Source organism: Phycodurus eques, chromosome 2 (genome assembly GCF_024500275.1).
Source record: "Phycodurus eques isolate BA_2022a chromosome 2, UOR_Pequ_1.1, whole genome shotgun sequence".
Lineage (NCBI taxonomy): Eukaryota > Metazoa > Chordata > Actinopteri > Syngnathiformes > Syngnathidae > Phycodurus > Phycodurus eques.
The window spans coordinates 19955135-19982625 of NC_084526.1; the positions used below are offsets into that span (position 1 = coordinate 19955135).

General features: G+C 40.7%; 1 protein-coding gene across 3 annotated transcripts in view; it reads left to right on the top strand.

Moving 5' to 3' along the window:
- LOC133397930 (transcription initiation factor TFIID subunit 4-like) overlaps nucleotides 1-27491 on the top strand; it is a 222886-nt gene that overhangs the window by 81750 nt on the left and 113645 nt on the right. For all 3 annotated transcript variants that reach the window (XM_061669390.1, XM_061669398.1, XM_061669408.1), the window contains one exon: nucleotides 8035-8204. In XM_061669390.1, coding sequence (XP_061525374.1) covers nucleotides 8035-8204 — 170 coding nt within the window. The remainder of the gene's footprint in view (nucleotides 1-8034; nucleotides 8205-27491) is intronic.

Genomic DNA, 27491 nt, shown 5'->3' on the forward strand with positions numbered 1-27491 from the left:
CCAAAAACATGCATGCTGGGTTAATTGACAACTCTAAATTGCCCGTAGGTGTGAATGTGGGTGCGAATGGTGTTTTTTTTTTTATATGTGCCCTGCGATTGGCTGGCAACCAGTTCAGGGTGTACCCTGCCTCCTGCCCGATGATAGCTGGGATAGGCTCCAGCACGCCCGCGACCCTAGTGAGGAGAAGCGGCTCAGAAAATGGATGGATGGATATAGCTCCTGAGTCAGTCCTCTGTAGAGTAATAAACTCTCTTTGAGGGGTTGCTTTAATTTCTTGGAGTGTTTGGCAATTGCCAGGGCTCCAAATCACACGTCTGAGACAGGTTTGACATTAAAAGGAGGCAACAAGATTTGAAATGCAAAATATTCCTAGACTACAGCTGGGCGCTAATAAAGCCGAGATGTAATTAGCGGTCCTCGGGAGCCTCTCGAGTTATTGGATTGGCTTGGCTCGGGGGAACATGCAGCCAGCAGCCACATGCATGCATAAGCGGTGTTTCCATATCAAGCTTGTGTTTCAAAGCCAGGGCACGCCATAGGTGATGATGATGGAGTGTGAGGGAGTAGGAGGGGGTTGTACCCCATTTAAAAAGGGGGGTTGAATGCTCTTCGAACCCCTCCTTTAATGTCTCACCTTGTCTGTGCTTTTTACTTTCTTGGTGTCCTTCATAGAGAACATATTCAAATCTGACTGTAACTCCCACTCCCCACACCAACTTGAAAGTTATGTTCCGAATGTAATTTAGTGACATTTTATTCTGAAAGCGGCAGTGCTGTCCCATTGTGGTGTGCACAAATACAACAAATGTAACCACAAACAGCTATTAACAATGGGAAAGAGCTGGGCGACTCTTTTAAATTAAGACAACGCCCAAATAATTGACATACAGTATTGTTCAAAAGTCTTGTGCTGCCATTAGCTTACTCTTTTCACAGCAGTCATTTTGCCAAAGTACAGTAGATCCACAATTTTGACAGAGTAGTCCAGTCACACCCTATCCATTTTGTATCAATGAGGTTACAGGGACCCAGAACTGCTACTGTTGGGTACTGATCAATGGGAAGCGCTACTAGTTGATGTAGACTTCTAAGGCTGTTTCAGGTTCAATTACCGTAATTTTTTGTGTACGATACGCTCTCGAGAACACGCATCCCCAAAATAGACCCCAAAAATCAGGAAAACCCTTCTACCTGTGTATAATACACACCATTTATTTGCTGCTAGCTATATGCTCAGAACATTAAGTATTATCTGTATTTTGTTAAGTTTCTCAAATAAATATTCTACCGTGTGCATGCGCTGACGTTCGTGTCGCTGTAGCAGACGCGACAACAACCAAGTCACAAAGAGAACATAACAATTAGTTTCTAGTTCTGCGAGCCTCTCTCACTTCTTGTTTCCACACCCGCGAGCCGAGCGATGCGTTCAAAAACACTTGGAAGTTGCAGCGCTTGCCATAACCCATCAACAGTAACACACAACTACAACACACATAACCCAGTTCGTTACAGTACTGTCACACCGGAGACGCTAGTCCGTTTGTCTTGGGGTTTATTGTGAAACAACAAAACACAGCTACTTGTGGGAAGTCAGAAATAACAGAACAAAACGTACCGAATGCGACAGTCAGCTTGCTTGCTACGCCAGTCTCTCTCTCTCTCTCTCTCTCTCTCTCTCTCTCTCTCTCTCTCTCTCTCTCTCTCTCTCTCTCTCTCTCTCTCTCTCTCTCTCTCTCTCTCTCTCTCTATATATATATATATATTATAGTGCTTCTACTATTTAGTAGAAGCACCCTTTTGAGCTAATACAGCCAGTCTTTTTCACAACTGGATTTGGGGATCATCTGCCATTCCTCCTTGCAGATCCTCTCCAGTTCTGTCAGGTTGAATGGTGAACGTTGTTTCAGGTCTTTCCGGAGATGCTCAATTGGTTTTAAGTCAGGGCTCTGGCTGGGCCATTCAAAAACAGTCACAGAGTTGTTCTGAAGCCACTCCTTCGGTATTTTAGCTGTTTGCTTCGGGTCATTGTCGTTTTTGAAGCTGAACCTTCGGCCCAGTCTGAGGTTCTGAGCACTCTGGAGAAGGTTTTCGTCCAGGATATCCCTGTACTTGGCCGCATTCATCTTTTCTTCGATTGCAACCAGTCTCCCTGTACCTGCTGCTGAAACACACACCCACAGCATGATGCTGCCACCACCATGCTTCACTGTTGGAACTGTATTGGACAGGTGCCTGGTTTTCTCCACACATGCCACTTAGAATTAAGGCTAACAATTTCTATCTTGGTCTCATCAGACCAGAGAATCTTATTTCTCACCATCTTGGAGTCCTTCAGATGCGAGCTTTCACGTGTCTTGCACTGAGGAGAGGCTTCCGTCTGGCCACTCTGCCATAAAGCCCTGACTGGTGGAGGACTGCAGTGATGGTTAACTTTCTAGAGCTTTCTCCCATCTCCTTACTGCATCTCTGGAGCTCAGCCTCAGTGATCTTTGGGTTTTTCTTTACCTCTCTCACCAAGGCTCTTCTCCCCCAATTGCTCAATTTGCCCGGACGGCCAGCTCGAGGAAGGGTTCTGATCGTCTCAAACGTCTTCCATTTCAAGATTATGGAGGCCACTGTGCTCTTAGGAACCTTAAAGTCCTGCAGATTTTTTTGTAACCATGGCCAGATCTGTACCTTGCCACAATTCTGTCTCTGAGCTCTTCAGGCAGTTCCTTTGACCTCATGATTCTCATTTGCTCTGACATGCACTGTGAGCTGTAAGGTCTTATATAGACAGGGGTGTGGCTTTTCTAATCAAGTCCAATCAGTATAATCAGACACAGCTGGACTCCAATGAAGGTGTAGAACCATTTTAAGGATCATCAAAAGAAATGGACAGCACCCGAGTTAAATATATGAGAGTCACAGCAAAGGGTCTGAATACTTATGGCTGTGTGATATTTCAGTTTTTCTTTCTTAATAAATAAATCCAATTTCAACAATTACATTTTTTTTCTGTCAATATGGGGTCCTGTGTGTACATTAATTAGGAAAAAAAATTAACTTAAATGATTGTAACAAATGGCTGCAATATAAAGAAGAGTGAAACATTTAAAGAGATCTGAAAACTTTCCGTACATTTGCTCGATATGGGTTACTGCCTATTCCTAACCTTCTTTATTATCCTTCAAACAGGTTGAGTGTTTTTTAAGGATTCACCAAATTAAACAGCAGAGCAAACTGCTTTAACAACCTTAGTGCTTAGTTGTTTCATGTTTTTCCCTTCAAGTCAAGGATGTGGCAGCATTTTTGTTTTGTCTTTGAACGCAGCCCCTGTGGGCACCCTTCGTTTTAGGACAGGTCAAGTTATCTGTGAGGACATGGTGAGGGGTAGGTTCACCGCCCGAGGCATCAGCGGCGTCAGTGGGTACTCCTCTCTCCGTATCCACACTCACCGTTGCGGTTTGTTGTTGTGCATGCTCTCACTAGGAAGAAGTAATTAGAGTACTTGGAGGAGAAACACAAGAAGGTGGAGGTGTGCTCTAATGGTCTTTGTCAACCTCCTGCTGCAGTGTCAAGTTTCATATTGAGTTTGCCGACAATTTGTAAAATGGCGGACCATCAAGAAGTGGCAAAGAGCCACGCGCTGGGAGTTCTGCGGTTCTTTTGGGTTTTTTTTGCACTCATCAAAGCACAAGTCCATGAAATCTCCCGATTGATCGCTCTGGGCCAGTCCTGCAACCACAGTGCGTCATTGCTCAGGCTAAATCAGGCCAGGACCATTGCCCATCCATTCATTTTCTGTAGTGCTTGTTAGGGTTGCGGATGAGCTGGAGCTTAAGACGAGAGAGTCTTAGTCTTGAATGAACCCAATATGCATGTTTTTGAAATTTGGGAGAAAGACAGGGTACCCAGAGATTGTATCCTGGATCCCGTGACTGTGAAGCAAACATGCTAACCACTAGTCTACAATGCTGCCTAATCTCTGTTTCACTTGACATTTGACATGGAGGCTACGTTCATTAAAGACACGACAAAATCACACTTTAGCTTCACTATGGACTCAAAATTACTGTAATTTCACGTGTAAGGCGCAATTTGTCCCCCCCCCAAAATCTTCAAACGTCAATAGTGCATATTATACCGAAGTATAATAAAAGTTAGAAAATTCCTTCATAGTAAAATGAGGTATATGTGTATATAGTTCTCGAATAGCTGTCAATTAGTTTTAAATCTTGTGATTTTTAAGTTTATATCATATTTAGGTTAACATTTAAAATATCATTAATCTTCTCCTATATTGTGTGAAAGTATTAAGGCTGTGATGCACCCTTGTGTTTAGTATTAACACTACAGCTTTAAGGAGTTGTTTTACACCTCCCACGTGGCCATTGGCACCTTAGCCAGCTTGCACAATATACTGAAAGCTAGAGAGGTCATGTGCCTGGATAACACGTTCACTCCCGGTGCAAGATAATACAAAAATAATTAAGACACAACAAAACCTGCAGCGAGCAGATAAATACACATAAGATCTGTTAACTATTTATGGTATTGGGGTACTGACATAAAACAGCATTTTAACAACTATACAACTGTGCTAGGCAACAGGCTAATTGGGAACAGGTGGGTGCCGTGATTGGGTATAAAAGGTGCTTCCCTGAATTACTCAGTGATTCACAAGGAAAGATGGGCTGAGGTTCACCTCTTTGTGAACAAGTGCGTGAGAAAATAGTCAAGCAGTTTAAGGACAATGTTCATCAACGTACAATTGCAAGGACTTTAGGGATTTCATCATCTGCGGTCCATAATATCATCAAAAGGTTCAGAGAATCTGGAGAAATCACGGCATGTAAGCGGCAAGGCCGAAAATCAACATTGAATGCCTGTGACCTTCGATCCCTCAGGCGGTTACATCCATAAGTGCAACTTGAAAGTCTACTATGCAAAGCAAAAGCCATTTATCAACAACACACAGAAACGCTGCCGGCTTCTCTGGGCCCAAGCTCATCTAAGATAGACGGATGCAAAGTGGAAAAGTCTTCTGTGGTCCGATGAGTCCACCTTTCAAATTGTTTTTTGAAATTGTGGCGGTCGTGTCCTCCAGGCCAAAGAGGAAAAGAACCATCCGGACTGTTATGGAAGCAAAGTTCAAAAGCCAGCATGTGTGATGGTATGGGGCTGTGTTAGTGCCAATGGCATGGGTAACATACACATCTGTGAAGGCACCATTAATGATGAAAGGTACATACAGGTTTTGGAAAAACATATGCTGCCATCCAAGCAATGTCTTTTTCATGGACGCCCTGCTTATTTCACCAAGACAATGCCAAACCACATTCTACACGTGTTACAACAGCGTGGCTTCGTTGTAAAAAAGTGCGGGTACTAGACTGGCCGGCCTGCAGTCTCCCATTGAAAATGTGTGGCGGATAATAAAGCGTAAAATACAACAACGGAGACCCCGGAGTGTTGAACAGCTGAAGCTGTACATCAAGCAACAATGGGAAAGAATTCCACCTACAAAGCTTCAACAATTAGTTTCCTCAGTTTCCAAACGTTTATTGAATGTTGTTAAAAGAAAAGGTGATGTAACACAATGGTAAACATGACCTTGTCCCAGCTTTTTTGGAACGTGTTGCAACCATAAAATTCTAAGTTAATGATTATTTGCTTAAAAACAATAAGGTTTATCAGTTTGAAAATTAAATATCTTGTCTTTGTAGTGCATTCAATTAAATATAGGTCGAACATGATTTGCAAATCATTGTATACTATTTTTATTTATGTTTAACACAACGTCCCAACTTCATTGGAATTGGGACGTCCGCAAAGCCGCAGTGTTAAAACTCAACACTAGGGTCCGCAACAGTAATATATACAATACTAAAGACCAAGTAAACTTTAGTATTAATAATATTATTGATCTGACTTACCGCAATTTCTCTTGTATTATGCACATTCCCCCCCCCAAAAAAATTGTCAAAAGTCAATAGTGCGCATTATACATAGGTATAGGGGAAAATGGAAGAAAACTTTTTTATAAATGTATGCCGCCATCACACTACACTTTTATTCCAATATGCCACCGCCATCTAGAGGTTATGGGAAAGGTGTACACTTTCATTCTAATATGCCACTGCCACCTTGAGGTTATGAAAAAGGTGTAGCCTACACTTTCATTCCAATATGACAGAGGTACGGCCATCTATCCATCCATCCATTGACTTTCTGAGCCGCTTATCCTCACAAGGTTCGCGGGAGTGCTGGAGGCTATCCCAGCTATCATTGGGCAGGAGGCGGTGTACACCCTGAACTGCTTGCCAGCCAATCGCAGGGCACACATAAACAAACAACCATTCACACTCACATTCACACCTCGGGGCAATTTGTAGACTTCAATTAACCTACCATGCATGTTTTTGGGATGTGGGAGGAAACCGGAGTGCCCGGAGAAAACCCACACAGGCATGGGGAGAACATGTAAACTCCACACAGACGGGGCCAGGGACTGAACCCCGGTCCTCAGAACTGTGAGGCAGACGCTATAACCATTCACCGTGCCGTACAGGGGTACGTATGACTGCATATATGTACAGGTGTGCTCATAAGTTTCCATACCCTGGAAGAATTTGTGAAATATTGTTTTTTTAAATACGACTGATGACTGAACAACAACCATCATTAATTTTTTTTATGGTTATGGTTTGCGTAAGGATAATGCTTTTCTGAAATGCTTGACAGTACCATTAAAATAAAATTAAATGTGTTTCGCCTGGTCGTTCATGTTTTCTTCAAATAATTGTACCCATCTTACAAATTCTGCCTGGGTAATCAAACATGAGCACAACTGTGTGTTTTCTCATTTACTAAATAAAAGTAGGGCTGAGATTTTCAAAATAAGAGCAAGTAAATAAAAGAAAGTATTACGTGTTCAAATAAAGTGCTTAACTTCAGAATAATTATTTGAGAAAACTAACAAAATACAGACAATACTTCACGTTTTGAACATATGGGTAGAAACAAAATCGTGCATTGTAAAAATTTATTGTACATAGGAGGGTTTTCCATAATTTTCAGGTCAACTTTGGGGGTGCGTATTATTAATGGATGCGCATTATATATATAATTACGGTAATTAGAATAAACACATTTGGAGGGGATCACCACTAACATTCATTGCATATAAATGTATCAATGGATAGAAAGTCATGGGTGCACATTACACATAGGAAGAATAGTTTTAATGATTTTTTGAGTCAATTTTGTGGGTGCGCATTATACTCGAGAGCGTATTTATGGTATCTAGTTTATTAACAAAAACACATTAATTATTGTTATCGAAGACTAAACTGTCTTTAAGGTTTACAAAACCACGTTATCTTATCGGAAGACTAAATTGTCTTTGTTTACTATAAGAAATGTGATCTTCATCAAACTCAAAATGTTCTTTGTTTACAAATACAGTATGTAGGTTAGCTTAATTGATGACTAAATTGTCTTTGTTTACATACTCTACTCATAAAAAGTTAGGGATGTTTGACAGGTCTTGGCTGCTGAAATTTCCAGATGAACCTATAATGCACTATAACCTTTACAGGTGAACTTCATTTGACACTCTCTGAACTTTTGAATGCATGTGTCCAACTGTTAAGTGCTTCAGTACTTTTTGCACAACTATCTGTTCAACAAGAAGCTGAATGGCAAAATACATGATTTTTAAAAATAATTTTTAATGAATCAATCCTGGTTCATTTAGAATTGGTATTCAAACAGTCCTCTTCATCATGCTGTTCACATTTTCACATCTTGAGACCAAGACGACACCTAATAATCGATCAACAGTAGCTCACCATTGCGAGGCTTCAAACCAGATGTTTTCTTTGAGGAAGTGGCCTTTGAGCTCGGAGTGTCACAAAGTGTCACCAGCAGGTTGCAACAGGGACACTGAGAGACTGGAAGTGTCACAGAAGGCATAGACGTGGGCGTGCGTAGAAATTTATTGGTTGAGTGTGGTTGAATAGCCTGGCTTTTTCACATTTTTCGCAGGGACGATGATGACATCAACGACGTGGCCTCCATGGCGGGTGTCAACCTGAACGAGGAGAGCGCCCGCATACTCGCCACCAACTCGGAGCTGGTCGGCACGCAGATCCGCTCGTGCAAGGATGAAGCCTTCCTGCATCCTGGGCTGCTCCACCGACGCATCCTGGAGACAGGCAAGTGTGCCACAACTTTGATGTTGAATGACATTTTCCAACTTTTGGTGAGGAAAAAGAAGAGAATGATGAAATGGCTCAGTGTTTGTGGTTTGTAGGGAACATGTTGTATCTGTATTTAAAGTGGCATCACTGAGGACGACTTTTGATATTCTCTCTGTCTTTGTGTGCCGTTGTTTGAGGCTGCAACCCTCTTTTCTTGTTTGCCCTCAGTTTAAATGTGATACACTTAACAATTCTTTCACCTCCTTTAATGAATTCTTCAGTGGCTGTCTGTCTCAATTGACTGGACCGCGGGCGCACATAAATGAATACTTGATGGCTTTGTCTTTTTAAAGGCGGCCTGTCAGATTTGTCCCGTGGACCAAAGCGATCCAGTCGAGAGGAATCAAACTCGGCAGTAGGGATTATTATTATTATTTTTTTTTTGTATTTAAGTTGATATAAGCCAAGATAGTGATGCTGTCTTCATTACCTATAATTGCTTCTGAAAGCTCTCCATCACCTTCAGTAGTAGTATCATCGTCGTCGCGATATGCAAATGTGCAATAGTCACATCACAAAGGTACTGACAATGTTGGGGGTAAAGAATTCTGGTACCCAACATGCACTCGTGCATCATTCCACCAATCACAATCGTACTTTGAATAGTGCTTGCAAAACATTGCACTGCGCACATCATTCAACCAATCACAATCGTACTTTGAATAGTGCTTGCAAAACATTATCCAAATAAGAGGAAAAACGTTCTTGCTTCAAGATTTTGTATTTGTTACTCACAACTGTTGTCTACTGTAAAACTGCCACGTAAAACATAATGAAACAACGACTGTCTGCTAATTGATATCATAACGGTGATAATAAAAGCTAGCCATGCTAATAATATTAGCACTGGTCTTACATTTTATGGTAAATTATTAACAGGAGCAGTCCCATACGGACCCACACCATAGCCAAAAAAAGAATGGTTATGATACAAGACATATGGGGCGCTTCTATTTTAAGCGGCACAGCATTACAGGCGTGACGGTAGTGGCGAACCGTACTGACCAATCACATGCGAGTTCAACCATCCCCTTCAACCAATTAATTCAGCATCTCAGGTGGTAATCACTGATTGGGTCCAGAACAGACAAACACGAGGAGAAATGTAGCAAGGGAGAGAGAAAGAGACTCTGTGTGATATTTGAGTGGAAAGGTCAGAAAAAGACCGATAAAGGAAGAGAACATCTGGAACAAATGGCACTTAAAATGGAACAGCCAGAGTCATTTTTGTTTTGTACTTCTCAAAGGGAATCGTTTGAAAGAGGAGTGAGAAAGACCATATTCACAAAGGTGGAAAAATCATCACTTGACAGAGGAGGGGGGTTAAGACATCGCCTATTTCCTACTTACAATGCCGTCCTTTCGGCCATTCCAAGAAACTTAATAATTCTACCTCCAACAAACAGCACGGCCTCCTTGGCCATTAGATGACTCCACGACCACTTTACAACTGAATGGAATATCAATGAGGGAGTTTCCACCCAACTACTCCGGTGGACTGACAATGGCCTCTCGGCCAGGCGGCTTAACAGCTCTCTCCCTTTTTTGCATTCCAAAAGAATGATTCCATACGTGGTGTGGGGCATGCCTCTAAATTGGAGCATAAATAGTAGCGTCTCCCACACAAACACAGGCTAGTGCGTCTTAAGTCTTGTTGCATGAACTGATGAAGCCTGCTCGGATGAGAGGCTAAATGACTTCCAAGACAAACAGAACTGTCCATTTGCGATCGGTTCAATGCCCTGAGAATGAAATGACCTGGAATAATGAGAATATTCACAGGCATACTTCTCAATGCGAGGTCTCCAGTGGGAGCACTTACCGGTATATTAAAAGTGCATATATGTGAAACGCCATTATGAAGCAAAACATAAATGTTTTGATCGTACATAACCTCTAAAATGGTTCTGGTGTCAAGATTTGGTAAATTAGAATATGTAAAATGTGTCAAGATCCCAAACAGAAAAGGTGAAAGTCAAACATTTTTATTTTTCTGAAGCACTTTATTTGAACACTTATAACTTTGTCTTTTTATTTATTTGCTCTTATTCTGAAATTGATTATTTTATTTAGTAAATGAGAGAACTTACACAGTTGTGCTCATATGTTTGATTACCTGGGCAGAATTTATAAGAATTCTTTAAAGAAAATATGAAGGATCAGGCAAAACACATTTCATTTTATTTTGAATGGGATTCAAATTAAACTTTAAGGCTTTTCAGAAATGCACAATCATGAAACAAAACATTACATAAAGAAAATAATGATAATCCTTGTTCAATCATCAGTGATATTAAATAATGATAATATTTCACAAATTCTGCCGGGGTATGTAAACTTATGAGCACAACTGCACATATCAGCAGTCATACATATTTGTTTAGTTTTGTGTTACTTGACAATAATAAATGCCAAAAGTTTTTTTTTTAGTTTTTTTCTAATATATTGATTACAAGCAGATGTAGATACGACAAGACTGGCAAATTATATACAGTGGGTACAGAAAGTATTCAAACCCCCTTAAAATTTTCACTCTTTGTTATAATGCAGCCATTTGCTAAAATCATTGAAGTTCATTTTTTTCCTTTTAATTTACTTGTACACACGGCACCCAGTATTGACAGAAAAAAACGGAATTGTTGAATTTTTTTGCAGATTTATTAGAAAAGAAAAACTGAAATCTCACACAGCCATAAGTAATCAGACCCTTTCCTGTGACACTCATATATTTAGCTCGGGTGCTGTCCATTTCTTCTGATCATCCTTGAGATGGTTCTACACCTTCATTGGAGTCCAGCTGTTTAATTATACTGATTGGACTTGATTACGAAAGCCCCACACCTGTCTAGACAAGACCTTACAGCTCACAGTGCATGTCAGAACAAACGAGAATCATGAGGTCAAAGGAACTGCCTGAAGAGCTCAGAGACAGAATTGTGGCAAGGCACAAATCTGGCCATGGTTACAAAAAAAATTATGCTGGACTTTAAGGTTCCTAAGAGCACAGTGGCCTCCATAATCCTTAAATGGAAGATGTTTGGGACGACCAGAACCCTTCCTAGAGCTGGCTGTCCGGCCAAACTGAGCAATCGGGGGAGACGATCCTTGGTGAGAGAGGTAAAGAAAAACCCAAAGATCACTGTGGCTGAGCTCCAGAGATGCAGTCGGGAGATGGGAGAAAGTTCTAGAAAGTCAACCATCACTGCAGCCCTCCACCAGTCGGGGCCATATGGCAGAGTGGCCCGACGGAAGCCTCTCCTCAGTGCAAGACACATGAAAGCCCGCATGGAGTTTTCTAAAAAACAAGGAAGGACTCCAAGATGGTGAGAAATAAGATTCTCTGTTCTGATGAGACCAAGATAGAACTTTTTGGCCTTAATTCTAAGCGGTATGTGTGGAGAAAACTAGGCACTGCTCATCACCTGTCCAATACAGTCCTAACAGTGAAGCATGGTAATGGCAACATCATGCTGTGGGGGTGTTTTTCAGCTGCAGGGACAGGACGACTAGTTACAATCAAAGGAAAGATTAATGCGGCCAAGTACAGGGATATCTTGGACCAAAAATATTTTCCAGAGTGTTCAGGACCTGAGACTGGGCCGAAGGTTCACCTTCCAACAAGACAATGACCCTAAGCACATAGCTAAACTAACGAAGGAGTGGCTTCACAACAACTCCGTGACTGTTCTTGAAGGACCCAGCCAGAGCCCTGATTTAAACCCAATTGAGCATCTCTGTCACGTTTGTGGTTTGGGCGAAGGCAAGGAACGCAAGGCAAGAACATGGAGGACCCAAGTGCAGGGAAGCAGGGAGGCAAGGCAGGAGTGAGGGAGTCTCAAAAAAATAATATAATAATAAAACAGCCAACAAGGAACGTGGATAAAGCAAAACCCAAGCCAAAGTAACAAAGAAACACTTAAATACCTAAAACTGGAAACAAACTATCACTGGTGAGTAGGACATAGGACATAGAACAGATAGGGACAATGACACCTGACAATGACATAATGCAAAGACAAGAACAATGAACCGACAAGAATTGAAAGAAACCAGGGAACTAAATACAAACAGATTGATGAGACAACGAGGAACACCTGGACAAGACATGAGTGGCTGGAGAGAGCTGATTGGTCGACACAAGGTAGACGAGAACAGGTGGACACAACAACCTAATGAGCACACGACAAACATGGAACACAGGAAAACATGGAACAAAACTAAACACAACCCAAACCAAAACATAGACCATGACAATCTCTGGAGAGACCTGAAAATGGCTGTCCACCAACGTTCACATCCAACCTGACAGAACTGAAGAAGATCTGCAAGGAGGAATGGCAGAGGATCCCCAAATCCAGGTGTGAAAAAACTTGTTGCATCATTCCCAAAAAGACTCATGGCTGTGTTAGCTCAAAAGGGTGCTTCTACTAAGTACTGAGCAAAGGGTCTGAATACTTATGGCTATTTATTGTGATATTTAAGTTTTCCATATGGGGTGCTGTGTGTACATTAATGAGGAAAAAAATGAACTTAAATGATTTTAGCAAATGGCTGCAAAAAACAAAGAGTGAAAAATTTAAGGGGGTCTGAATACTTTCCGTATCCACTATATATATCACAATAAATAGACACTAGATGATCTTCTGGACGCCTGTAAATGAAAATAAATGATTATAACATTTAACTGTAAATGAAAATAAATGATTATAACATCATTACTGGCTGAACACTTACCTGCTCAATACTACAGTGAATTCAAATATTGGTAGACTTCACACAAATATCTCAGTATACATCTGTGCTCTGTTGCACTATTTGTACTCATGCTATTATAAACTATCAAACAATACATAGAGGGAAAAAGATAAATGTGTGCAGGATTTCACATGGCACGAGTATGTTATCCTCTTTTTGTTGTTGTTTTTTTCCCCACATTGCAATATATATCGCAGGGTTACAAAAAATCGCAATGTCATTTTTTCCCCAATATCGTGCAGCCCTTAATCTGGGTCATCGTTTACAGGCATCTATGGCTTTGTTCTCACTGCAGGTCAGTTCAAGATTTTTTTGCGAAATCTGACATGTATCTGATATATTTTTTTTCATGTCAATGTGAACAATACAAATCAGATTTTTTCAATATCTGACCCAGGCCTCTTTCGTATGTGGATATAAATCGAATATGTATCCCATGGGAGTGGAGTCTGGATTCTCGCGTCGCACTCATCTCACCCATACATCATCAAAAGGTGATAATTGTACGACAAAACAGACACGCCACAAAAGCAAAAAACAGACAGTGCTGAAAAGATGCTCTAGAACTATTGGCTCTGGTTGCACAATATCCTTGAAGTTGCCACAAAGGCGTCATGACGAAACCTACGCAAGGGGCCATATTTATTTCCGTAAACACTGCGCCACATTTGTGCGCATGTGCAATGTGACCTCAGGTTTTGTGCACATGCGTGACTCGTTCGGTCCGCAATAAAAGTCACATTTGTTTTTGTAATATGAGCAAATACATAAATGATTGGATTTAACAACAAATCCGAATTGGGCATCATGCCCTTCAGTTTGAACGTAGACTATGATGCTCTAATATTACCTCAGTAAGGGGAAAATTCCTGGTAGACTTTGCTCCACATTTTGTGTCAATACTGTTTATACAGAGCAGCAAAACAAAAACAGTGTTTTCAGACAGTGTGAAAGGGGTCATGGGCACTTTCTCGGATCCTACCTCAGAAAATGGAAATATCTGAAGGCCAACCTTTTTCCACGTCACTGTCTGTATAAATGGCACTGACACAGAATGGGTCGACCCAGGAATTTTCCACTTCCTCGGTCTCAGAGAGGGGATACCGGAACTGAGACCTCTTTCACACTGCATGTAAACAGAGTTTTTGTCTTTGTCACTGTGCTGTATAATAGGCTCCAATAAAGAATGGGGGGTATGAAGTCGACTAAGGAAAGTTATGCCGCCGGCGTTGGTATCAGAAACGTCACGAGGTGTGATGGAGCCTGTGGCCTCTTTTTCACTGTCTACAAAATGTTTTTTTTTCTATGGTCTGTTCTGTATAAATGTCACCGACACAGAATGGGGTGGATGAAGTAATCCTTGTTATTTTTCACTTTCTGAGGTATTATCAGAGCTGTCACAGAGGTGGGACTGTGCGCCTTTGACACTAACCTGTAAACAGCAACCCGAATACAAGGTTGAAAAGGGCAGCTTTTCTTCCATGTTGCTGTTCTGTAAAAATGGCATCAACGCGGTGTTGGCCCCCTTTCATACAGCATGTAAAAGCCGACTTTTTTTAAAATGTTGCTGATTTGTATAGTCTGGAATGGGGGGATGAAGTCTACCCAGGTATTTTCTGCCGTCAGAGCTAGTATCAGAGACAATTCAGGTGGGACGGATCCTTTGGCCCCTTTAACATTGCCAGTAAATGCTGACTTTTACTACCTCTTTTCCAGTTTGCTTTTCTATATAAAACGGCACTGCCACCGGAATGATATGCAATGATTGGTGTTCAAGTACCTGTTTTAGCTACTGGCTGCACGTTTTATTAACTCTTAAGGCTGTCCTTGCAGAGCAGAGTAGAAGTAAGTGCGATTACTCAAAATAAAACCTTGCATGTTAGTAATCAAAAAACACCACACGTCATTTCACGCGGCGGGGAGCCGAGCGACCTCATCTTGTTTCATCTCCATTAAAGTATCTTCGGGCCCGCAGGCTAAGTGGACTGTCGACATGGTTGTTAGTTCGTCACCTTGGGGGCTCAAGCCTTTTTAAAAATATACACTTTCCCTCCAGGGGCGGCACAGCGTGATATGGTGGGGCAGGAGGTGAGGCTGCCCCCTGCTGGGCTAGTGCCACCCATGTAGCTTTGTTGTGTCAGTTGATTGCCCTCACCACGCTCCCAGCTGACAGCAGTCCGAGGGAGACTCCCCAGGCCTGCCAGGTCTGCTCAATCAGAGAATCCTCCTCTTTCTTTCTTTGTTTTGCACACAAGCACAGTGTCTTGCTTTTTCTAAAACTTTACTTTAAACTTTTGTGGCCTCAGCATTAGCCAGAAAAAGAGCAGTTGCCTACCAGGATGCTTTCGCCAAACGAGAACGTCTAAAAAACACTGTAACTATGTCATCGTATCCTCCAGCATTGCTTCCAATTGACTGTCACGTACGTGGTTAAGGCGAGGGCGAGTAACGCAAGGCAAGAACATGGTGGACCCAATTGCAGGGAAGCAGGGAGGCAAGGCAGGAGTGTGGGAGTCTCAAAATAATATTTAATCTTCAGAAAGGGAAAACTAAACAAAGTCCCACAACAGATACCAATCAAATCAAAGTAACAAAGAAACACTCGAATATCTAAAACTGGAAACAAACTATGACCTGTGAGTAAGACGTGGAATAGAAAGGGAGAATGACACCTGACAATAACATACCACAATGATAAAGACAACTGACGACTATGACATGGCAGAGACATGTGACAACGACAATGAACCGACAAGAACTGAAAGAAACCAGGGAACTAAATACAAACAGCTAGACGAGACAACGAGGAACACCTGGACAAGACATGAGTGGCTGGAGAGAGCTGATTGGTCGACACAAAGCAGACAAGAACAGGTGGACACAACAACTTAATGAGCACACGACAAACATGGAACACAGGAAAACATGGAACAAAACTAAACACAACCCAAACCAAAACACAGACCATGACATTGACACGAAAACCAGCATGCATGTTCATCATGACAGGACACATGAAAATCAATAAAGAACAACATAAGATGAAACATGCTGGTAGTTGGCCATTTTGGTTTAAAGGTGTTGATTTTTGGTGGATTGGACTGTCCAAACTCCTGCTTAGCGGTTCACCCAATTGCCACTAAATTTAAAGCAAAATGTGGCAGAAAAGTTCAATGATTCGGCAAGAAAGATAAAAACACCTACTGGAGTGTTAGAAAATACTCGCTAGTGTATAATAGGCTCCTAGTGATTCCAGTTGACATGAAATCCCGCATGCATGACAGTACGCAATTTTTCTCTAATTTGGGCCATTTCTCAAGCTCATACATCAATGTACTCCTTCAAAGGAATTCACCCGATTCCTGCCAAAATTGAACCAGGTATATATATATAGGGTTTGAGCAGAGCCTAGTGACAATTTCCACTTCCTGTTCTATAGTCATCATTGCACCTTTTCTCTTCTACCTCTTGTGGGATTACACACACATACAAAAATAAAAACAAACCAAAACACACGAGTGGGGTTAACCCTTGGGATGCTCACTGAGCTGAAATCTCACCAGATTTTCTGACATCTCTCTCGATGTCATGCACAAAATTACCAAAATGTTCCAGGGGTTTGACTGTTTTGAACAAGCTGCACAATTTGGTTTAGTTTGGTACAGTACACAAGGTCTGTCTTTCGACACAAGCTATAAGGGTACCAAATTTACTTTAATTCATTGATACCTGGGCCATCAGGTTTTTTGACACAATGTGCTACAATTCTGAAACGGATGGAGCTAGTCCGTTGGAAAGATGGTGGAAACCAGAGGTGGGGGACTCTCGTCACATGACTTGACTTGAGTCAGACTCGAGTTGCCTATTTTAGGACTTGTGACTTGTTTAGTTCAAACATATGAAAGACTCTTCTTGACTTTGACGTGAACTATATGGCTTGACAAGTTATCCTGTTTACATTTGAAAATCAGAATTTTCAGTACAGTGTCCCTTTTGTTTTTGAAAGAAAAGTTATAATTTGTGCGACGCAAATCTGGCAACCCCAGCCAACAATGAGGCAGAGTCCAGTTGCCACATCATTAAGCAAGGATCATGGAGGGAGCTCCAAAGACTATTCGACTGGGACTCAAGGACTATGTTTTTGATAAATCGAGAAAAAGACAAAAGGAACATGCAAGGTTTGCAATTTAAGGATTAGAAACACAACAACTGCGACGTCTAACTTCATCTGTCACAATGAAACCCACAGACACAAGCAATCTAGGTTAGCGTCACTGTTTACCTCAGTGATAGTTGGTCAAATTGTAACTAAACTTCATGACAGGTATGTATTTTATTTTTTATTTTTAAGACAATAAAGTGACAGATTTACATCAAAAACAAAGTATGTCATTTTTATATCTGAGAAGTAGCGTTGTAACGATTCGTTTTAAGAACGATTCAATTCCCATTCAAGATTTGTGGTTGCCAATTTGATTCAGGGACAATATTGGTTCATTTAGAATGATAGCTCGAAGCGATTCCGTGTGTGTAAATCGATTCAGTAACTTTTTCGCCAAGAATTTAACCAGTGTGACTGGGAAATAAATACCCAGACCTGCCAAATGTAACGGAACGCCCGTATTTTGTTACGTATATCACTGAACGTTGACCCGTTGCGTAACACTTATTGTTCCAGATATTGGGGAAAAAAATCCATTCACGTTGAATAGCTACTTGATGCTCGCTATTTTATTACGACCCTGGTCTGCCAAGCCACGAAAGTTCTCTTTGTGTACGGTATTAATATATTGTAAGTCATCGCCCTCATGGTGCGAATAAGCTACACATCTTACCATGCTTCTTACAGTTTCATGAAGGGAGGACGAGGAGTGGATAGGGAAAGACGATGTCAAAGCCACGCTAATTGCTAAACTATCGTGTAATGCAGTCGGAAAACACTGAAATGATTTGATGATACGGTGCACTTGTTTTTGTTGTTGAACCGCGTTTTCGCTGAAAGTAACCAACTTTGAAACAATAGGCCAATTAATACTTGTTCAGAGATATAAATATAAAAATAATACACGTCCACACAGGATGCCGCGTCTGAATCGCAAATTACTACGTCACTGCATATGTCACTTCAGAATGTGGGCAGGTTAAAAGGACATTATTATTAATAAATATTCGTAAAATAAGATAATCTTTATTAGTCCCACAATGGGGACATTTGCATCTTTTCAGCAACAATTGTGGAGATAGGGAATATAAATATGTAATATAAATAGCATGCAAGAGAAGACATGTACTAGATGTACACTGCACCAAATAGAAACCTAAACTATTGTCCATACATAACCTATCCAATTCAATATATCAGAAACAAAATAGGGCATAATTTTAATTTTGATGTTTGAAATTGAATTAATCTGATTTGATAGACATAAGACTTTAAAAGACAGAATTATCAAAGGCGAATTAATCCATGGACACAGATATTTTTGATGATGGCACGTCGAACTCTCATATATTGATAATTTGATATAATAAAAACATTGAAATGACAAATATTGAAGCCATAATTTATTAAAGATTATTATTATGACTGTCCCACGGTAATATTCTTGACAAACTTTTTAAAATATGGAAATTCAGACATATTTGGACAAATTGTTCTGGAAGTGCACAGTTCTGGGGACCGGGGTTCAAATGTTGGCCCCGCCTGTATGGACTTTGCATATTCTCCCCGTGCCTGGGTGGGCTTTCTTTGGGCACTCAGGTTTCCTTCCAAATCCCAAAAATATGCGTGGTAGGTTGATTGAAGACTCTAAATTGCCCGTAGGTGTGAATGTGAGTGCGAATGGTTGATTGTTCCTATGTGCCCTGCGATTGGCTGCCGACTTGTATTGTTTTGCAATAAAACAAAGGGGAAAAAAGCAACTTATTTCAGCTATGATTTGACTGTATGATTGTGCCATTTTTTCCTCAAAAAGAGATTTTTAATTTTACAATTATGATGGGGTCCTTGTCTCCACTGAAAGGGGTCCCTGGCTGGACCCAAAGTCCTGTTCTTAACTGTCAAATATTAATGGCTAGAAACGAAGCCCTGTGAGGTTTCCACAAGGACAAGCCTTTATGAATAGTGTTAATACAAATAGGTAAACAGGTGAACAAACCTGCTCTTTGTTACACAGCGTGAGGCTTGAAAACAGCATCCAGTTGTTGGCATTATCGCGCGATCTCCTCTTTTGTTTCCCCCTCATATTCTTTCAAAAGCTACACATATTGTTTTGACGGCCACACTTGTTCGCACATTCAGCAACACTCTCAGCAATTCTACTGTACACATTTTCACACAATCACATTCACAACAATTTACACTCGCACTTGATCTCTACTGAGCGAATGTGCTATGTTAGCAGCTAGCGAGCTAAACTAAGCTAGCGAGCTTGAAACAAAAGCTTTAACGTGCACGGCGAGGCGGGTATTGATATCTCGCTTGTTGCCTTCTATCCACCTGGGCCCGGTTGTTCAAAACTCGGTTATTTTTTAACCACTGGTTAAGTAGACTTAACCAACCGTTAACTTTAACGGCACCGTTATCTTGTTGTCCAAAACTCAGTTAACTTTAACCAGCTGTTAACTTGACGTTAAAGTTAACACCTCAGGGCCACCGCTAACATTTTAACAGTGTGGTTAACTCTCAAGATGGCATTCACAGCTAACAATTCGCTTCAAACTTGGTGTGTATCATCTCAAGACATGGAACATTAAAAGTAAAAGTATATTTCATATATTTATTCAATAAATAAGACATGACTGTGATCTATTTGGACATTTGAACGATCTTACAACCCCAATTCCAGTGAAGTTGGGACGTTGTGTTAAACATAAATAAAAACAGAATACAATGATTTGCAAATAATGTTGAACCTATATTTAATTGAATACACTACAAAAACAAGATATTTAATGTTCAAACTGATCAACCTTATTGTTTTTAGCAAATAATCATTAACTTATAATTTTATGGCTGCAACATGTTCCAAAAAAGCTGGGACAGGTGGCAAAAAAGACTGACAAAGTTGAGGAATGCTCATCAAACACCTGTTTGGAACATCCCACAGGTGAACAGGCTAATTGGGAACAGGTGGGTGCCATGATTGGGTATAAAAGGAGCTTCCGTGAATTGCTCAGTCATTCACAAGCAAAGATGGGGCGAGGTTCACCTCTTTGTGAACAAGTGCGTTAGAAAATAGTCGAACAGTTTAAGGACAAAGTTCCTCAACGTACAATTGCATTTCATCATCTACGCTCCATAATATCATCAAAAGGTTCAGAGAAACTGAAGAAATCACTGCATGTAAAGCGGCAAGGCCGAAAACCAACATTGAATGCCTGTGACCTTCGATCCCTCAGGCGGCACTGCATCAAAAACCGCCATCAATGTGTAAAGGATATCCCCACATGGGCTCAGGAACACTTCAGAAAACCAATGTCAGTAAATACAGTTCGGCGCTACATCTGTAAGTGTAACTTGAAACTACTATGCAAAGCAAAAGCCATTTATCAACAACACCCAGAAACGCCGCCGGCTTCTCTGTGCCCGAGCTCATCAAAGATGGACTGATGCAAAGTGGAAAAGTGTTCTGTGGTCCGACGAGTGCACATTTCAAATTGTTTTTGGAAATTGTGAATGCCGTGTCCTCCGGGCCAAAGAGGAAAAGAACCATCCGGACTGTTATGGATGCAAAGTTCAAAAGCCAGCATCTCTGATGGTATTGGGCTGTGTTAGTGCCAATCGCATGGGTAACTTACACATCTGTGAAGGCACCATTAATGCTGAAAGGTACATACAGGTTTGGGGGAAACATATCCATCCAAGAAACGTCTTTTTCATGGACGCCCGTGCTTATTTCAGCTAGCCAATGCCAAACCACATTCTGCACGTGCTACAACAGCGTGGCTTCGTAGTAAAAGAGTGCGGGTACTAGACTGGCCTGCCTGCAGTCCAGACCTGTCTCCCATTGAAAATGTGTGGCGCATTATGAAGCGTAAAATACGACAACGGAGACCCCGGACTGTTGAACAGCTGAAGCTGTACATCAAGCAAGAATGGGAAACAATTCCACCTACAAACCTTCAACAATTAAGTGTCGTCAGTTCCCAACATTTATTGAATGTTGTTAAAAGAAAAGGTGATGTAACACAGTGGTAAACATGACCCTGTCCCAGTTTTTTTTGGAACATGTTGCAGCCATAAAATTCTAAGTTAATGATTATTTGCTAAAAACAATAAAGTTTATCAGTTTGAACATTAAATATATTGTCTTTGTAGTGTATTCAATTAAATATAGGTTGAATATGATTTGCAAATCATTGTATTCTCTTTTTATTTATGTTTAACACAACGTTCCAACTTCATTGGAATTGGGGTTGTACAAAATGAAGTCAAAAACAAATATTGGAAATAGATAAACATTGCGTCTGTATGAAGCACCCATTAAATGTCTATATTTTCCTTGTCCACCTTAACTTGAATAACAGTCTAAAATTTGATTCAATTAGATATAATTGTATAGGTTAAAATAGATATAGCAACCCAAAAGAATTAGCTCATGGAGTTATTAAGAATAGTTGATTATGTCCCACAATGAAGTCAGTTTGTCAGTAAGAGATATTGACAGAATCATATTACATCCATGTGAAGCACCCGCAAAATATCTGCTGTAAAGTTTTTATTGATTTTCTCTGTTGACTGGATCATTGAATACCATTCACAGTTTGTTCAAAGAGACATGGCATGATGGTGCATTTTATATAAATATATGTAAAAGACATTAGTGTTTATAAACATTATTATATTTCTAAATATTATAAACAAATTAAAAAAACAATAGAAAGTACAATGAAACCGAAACTGGCATTCAGTATAATAATGATAAAAGAGATGAGTTCATTTTTTTATTTTATTTTTTTCAAACCATCCTTATCAAAATTCAACATGGGGTATGATAATTATTGCATAATATGAAGCATAAAATCAATGAATCGTCGATAAAATCTCTTGTAATTTTAGGTGATAACCCCTTCTCTGTATTCAAGCTTAAGTACAAACAGAGAACTGTACGTGTTTGGAACATTAATATTACTGTAGCGTATACGGGTGAAATAAAAATGTCATTGATTTAGGAGAAAAGAGAGCTAGAAGCGACGCCTGCACTACTTCCGGTTGAGCATAATTTTAAATTACAGTGTTATAAATCAAGCTATTTCAGCTATTAAGAGGGGCACCACATCGCTTTTTATGTGGATAAAATTTAGGAGAAGCGACGAGAAACCTTTTTATCAGTCTTGTAATCTGAAGGTTGCTACATTAAGGAAACTTTGATAAGAGTTCTAGACTTCCAGATGTCTTTCCTCGAACCCAAACACATTTTCTATTTCTTTCTATTTATTTTTTTCTATCTATTTAAAATTTGAATGATCTAGCATGGGGAATCTACAGGGAAAGAACACAGAAAAACACAAAACAAACAAAGTACAGACGAACATTAGCAAAGGAAACTGACTTGTGATGTGAGATTGGCAGAATGACCGTATAGTAAATGAATGACCGTATAGTAAATGCTTAGAGCTGGGGAGTCCTGTTCTCGTTAGTTTCAACCAAAATATAATATATATATACAATTATTGGGGCGGCACGGTGGACGACTGATTAGAGCCTCAGCCTCACAGTTCTGAGGACCCGGGTTCAATCCCCGGCCCCGACTGTGTGAAGTTTGCATGTTCTCCCCGTGCCTGCGTGGGTTTTCTCCCGGCACTCCGGTTTCCTCCCACATCCCAAAAACATGCATTAATTGGAGACTCTAAATTGCCCGTAGGTGTGCATGTGAGTGCGAATGGTTGTCTGTTTGTATGTGCCCTGCGATTGGCTGGCAACCAGTTCAGGGTGTACCCCGCCTCCTGCCCGATGACAGAAGATCTTAAAAAAACTGCAACAAAATACAAAGATCAAAAGAAATTTAACAATAGATGACAAATAAAATAATTGACATCCATCAGTCTGTAAAGGGTTACAAAGCAATTTTCTAGGGCTCCAGCAAACCACAGTGAGAGCTATTATCCACAAATAAAAAAAAGATGGAACAGTGGTGAACCTTCGCAAGAGTGGCTGGACTACAAAAAATACTTGAAGAGCACAGTGACGATTCATCTTGGAGGTCACAAAGGAACCCAGTACAACATATAAAGAAATGCAGGCCTTCCTTGCATCAGTTAAGATCAGTTTTCATGATCCAACAATAAGGAAGAGACTAGGAAAAATGGCTTCCCTGCCAGAATTCCAAGGCATAAAACACTGCTGACCAAAAAGAAGGCTTGTCTTATTTTTGAGAAAACAAACAAACAAAAACAAAAAACCTCTGAATGAAAAGTATTTTCTCACGGCACTGCAGGCTTCGCGCTGCCCTTTTGCCACCTCGCCACTGGCTAATTGAAACAGGATGTGGCGAAGCAAATATTGCCCACGTTTGCAAGGCTGGCAAATCAAAATTGCCGTCATCAAAACTCAAAAGCCCTTCCTGATAAAAGTTCAAGTGAGTGCGCTCATTCTGCCGTGTGTGATCGGTATTAATGTTTTTTTTTTTTTACCCCTCGCTTCGTAAAATGCTTCAAACAGCCGTCCAGCCACTGCTGGCTTTAAGCAATCAGGCTCACGGGCATTTCCAGCTGCGGGAAGCGGAGCATCGTGGAAGACCAGACCTGTTGCTGCTTGGTGCCAAATTGAAGCACGCATATTTATTACCATGACATACGTTTGAAATGTTGACGGTTAATGTGTCCTGCAATTCACATTAGTTTTTGCAGCTAGCTAGCTGCCTTCTTCATCAATGCACCAGCTGCTAAGCCCACTGTGGTTGTCATGCTGAGCAGGCTTGAACCAGGGCCATATGTAGTTAGCTAGTCATTTGGGGGTCCACAGCAAACATAGTCACGACCTTCCCCCCTCACCCCTAATGTAATTTAGAGAGCTTTGTCCTGCTTTTGAAATGTGTTACAATTACAGTGTCTGATAGCTAAAGTTAGCCTAATAATATTTACCTCCAAAGATTTGGAATCTTGTCTTCAACTAAAATGTTTGAATTTGAGACAATTCTACATAAAGCCCTGAAGATTTTCTTGAGGATTATCAAATAAGTGAATCAAGTTAACATTTTTACTGTAATTGATGAGAACATTGTTTACCATTTAATATAGTTTAGCATTCCAACCTATTTTATACTCACATCTTGGTGATGAAAAGTGTCACTCGTGTCACTGTCAACTTCATGTCTATACTCGGCTGACACTGACAGCAGTCCTACTGCTACTGGCAAGAGCATCATTATACAGGAAGCGCTCGAGTTACGACGTACTCTACCTACGATGTTTCGACTTTACGACGCCCGTGCCTCGTCTGCCATTTTGTCCCCAGCACCATAGTTTGTCCCCAGCAGCATAGTGTTTCTGCTTAGCTAGTCCATAGTGCTTGTCTGTGTTTGTGCGCCGGGAGTATCTTTGCCTTTTTCGCCCTCCTTTTTTCACACTCTCACCAGTAATGCTAAGTACAGCATCTTATTTTTTTATTTTAATGTATTTTAGTTTCTTTATACGAAGGGTTAACCTTTCCTGCTACGGTTACCTGACCGTGGTCGGGAGACACAGCGGTTAACTCCCTTCTCTCGTTGCACAGCTGAACTGGGTGGCGGCAACAATAAAGGCACGAAGCACCGATTTGCTGCTTTAATGGCTTTATTAGCTCTGCACATTCAACGTCAACGGGTTCTCTGCTAATCGCTACTCTTCCCCGGTCGCCCTCACTACACACCGGCGCGCACTCCTTCCTCCTTCGCAGACCCGCCGGACGACGCCTGCGCAGTCCCGTCTCACTCACACATCGACGCACACGTCCACACACACTGAGCTTGCTCTCACAATCACGTGGGACAATACCCGCAACAGAAGTATTTCGCCGTAAATTTCGACTTTAACGGTGAAATCCGACTTACGCGGAAATTCGTGTTACGTCGCCAGCGTAGGAACGGAACTCGTTCGTAAATCGAGGACTTCTTGTACAGTATTATATTTTTAAAGGCATGAAGTTAAATCAATAAGTCAATATTCTGTTGCGATTGAAGGTTTTTCTTTTTACAATTCAATAGTAAAATATAGATTTGTTATTCATATCAGGTCATCATAACATTTAGGTCTGGCCTACAGGAAAGAGTTGTTTATTTGTTGGCTATATCCAATGTTGTGTTGGTCATACTATAGAATAATTAATTTCTTGTGTTTAGGGAATAATGCTGAAAATAAACTTCCTCCCGAAAAATCACATGCTAAATCGCAATGGCAATATTTGTTTAAACGAAGCAAAGAAAAAACCCTCGCAATTAAGAGTATTTTTCTATATCGTTAAGTAGTAGTTTTAATTGGGCCACATTGTGAAAGCTTATCGACTTCCCAGTTGACGAAGACTGGCTAAGAGTGGCTAAAGGTTTTGATAAGCCAATAAACGTGATTTTTTTGGCTAACTACACACAAGTGTGACAAGAGATTTTTATGCTGTTTAGCCACATTGGCTAAGAGGTTTCATGACCCTATGCCAAAGCTGGCACTGTATATACAGTGGGGTCTTGAGAAACAAGTGACCCGACTTAAGAGTTTTTCGAGATACAAGCCCTCATTTGGCAGATTTTAAAAAATATTTAATACATTTTTTTTTTGCTTTGAAATGCGAGGTCAAACGAGATATAAGGTGCTGTATGGTGACAATGAACTCAACTCACTTCACAATAGCAGCACTTTGGCAAATACTGCTTCAAGCTGTTTAATGCCACTCCCAGTTGAAATGTACTGTCTAAACATAAAACAAAGAGAATTGCAAGAGAAAATAAACCATCATTTAGGCTTTCAGTCCATTAGATTAATGCTAACGCTAATTTGTTTTTATGTGGTGCACTCTTTAAGCACCGGCTTGAAATCAAGTGGTGCTGAAACATGTATTCTGACAATATAAAAGTACTCATATTCATATATCATTTATCCTTTATACAGCGCGACTAATATCAGTGCTGCACTGATTAGCTCAGAAAGGAATTGATGCATTCTCATGAATCTTGAGTTCTTGGCAGGACACACCCTGCTGCAAGATGATTGGCTGCTGTATCCAGGCAGGACTGCATGCAGCAGCCAGTCATTGCAGGAGGGCTTGCCCTGCCTATAACTCAGTGGGATTCATCCATCCATCCATCCATCCATTTTCTTTACCGCTTATCCTCACAAGGGTCGCGGGCGTGCTGGAGCCTATCCCAGCTATCATTGGGCAGGAGGCGGGGTACACCCTGAACTGGTTGCCAGCCAATCGCAGGGCACATACAAACAAACAACCATTCGCACTCAGATTCACACCTACGGGCAATTTAGAGTTGTCAATTAACCTACCATGCATGTTTTTGGGATGTGGGAGGAAACCGGAGTGCCGGGAGAAAACCCACGCAGGCACGAGGAGAACATGCAAACTCCACACAGGCGGGGCCGGGATTTGAACCCCGGTCCTCAGAACTGTGAAGCAGACGCTCTAACCAGTCGTCCTCCATGCCGCTTTCAATGTGCATAGCAGTCTAAAGTATGAGGGGAAATAAACAAAACAAAAAATGTGTTTAAAAAAACCAACAACTTATGTTCCATTTACATTACAACATTGTTATTGGCAGATGACATTCTATCCAGGCAGAGGTATCAAATATCTACATTCAGCATGTTGATGAAAGGTGACCAGCTTTCTTTGTAATTATCTCGTTGACTTTTTTTTTCCACCTATATTTTTCTAATGCAATGTATTCTCGGTTGAAATTTAACCACTGACTAATATTACTAACTTCTTTTCTTTCCAGTTTAATAAAATAGTTTTCGTAGTGATAGCTTAAATACAAGTTTTAGTTTATTTGGGAGGTCGATGATGCTTAAATCACCGATTATGTCCCATCTTGGAGAGAGTGAAATCCTGTAGTTCAAAATATTTAACAGTTTCTGCGTTACCAAAGTCCAAATGTATTGAATCGATGTGCATTCCCACGTAGCATGAGAGTAGATGTCTTGGGAATTTTCAGTGCATTGCTTGTTCTATGGAGCACTTTGAATTGAAAAATTGTACATTTTTCATCATCCTGAGCGTATTGTAATTGTGGTCAGTGAACACTTTTTAAAGGCTGTGTGACATGGGCTTTCGACACTGAATTCTGTGCCTAAACTCAAAACCACATACACGCACGCACACTCACACACACACACATACACACACACACACACACGCACACAAACTAAATAACATGGACTGGATTAGAATGGGCAATTAACTTCCAGAATTAAACTTGTTTCACAAAATTCCGACACGGGGGCTTTAGAAGCTCCTTCAAAGCATAGGAAATGACACTGACCAACTCTTTGCGTCGACAGATAAAT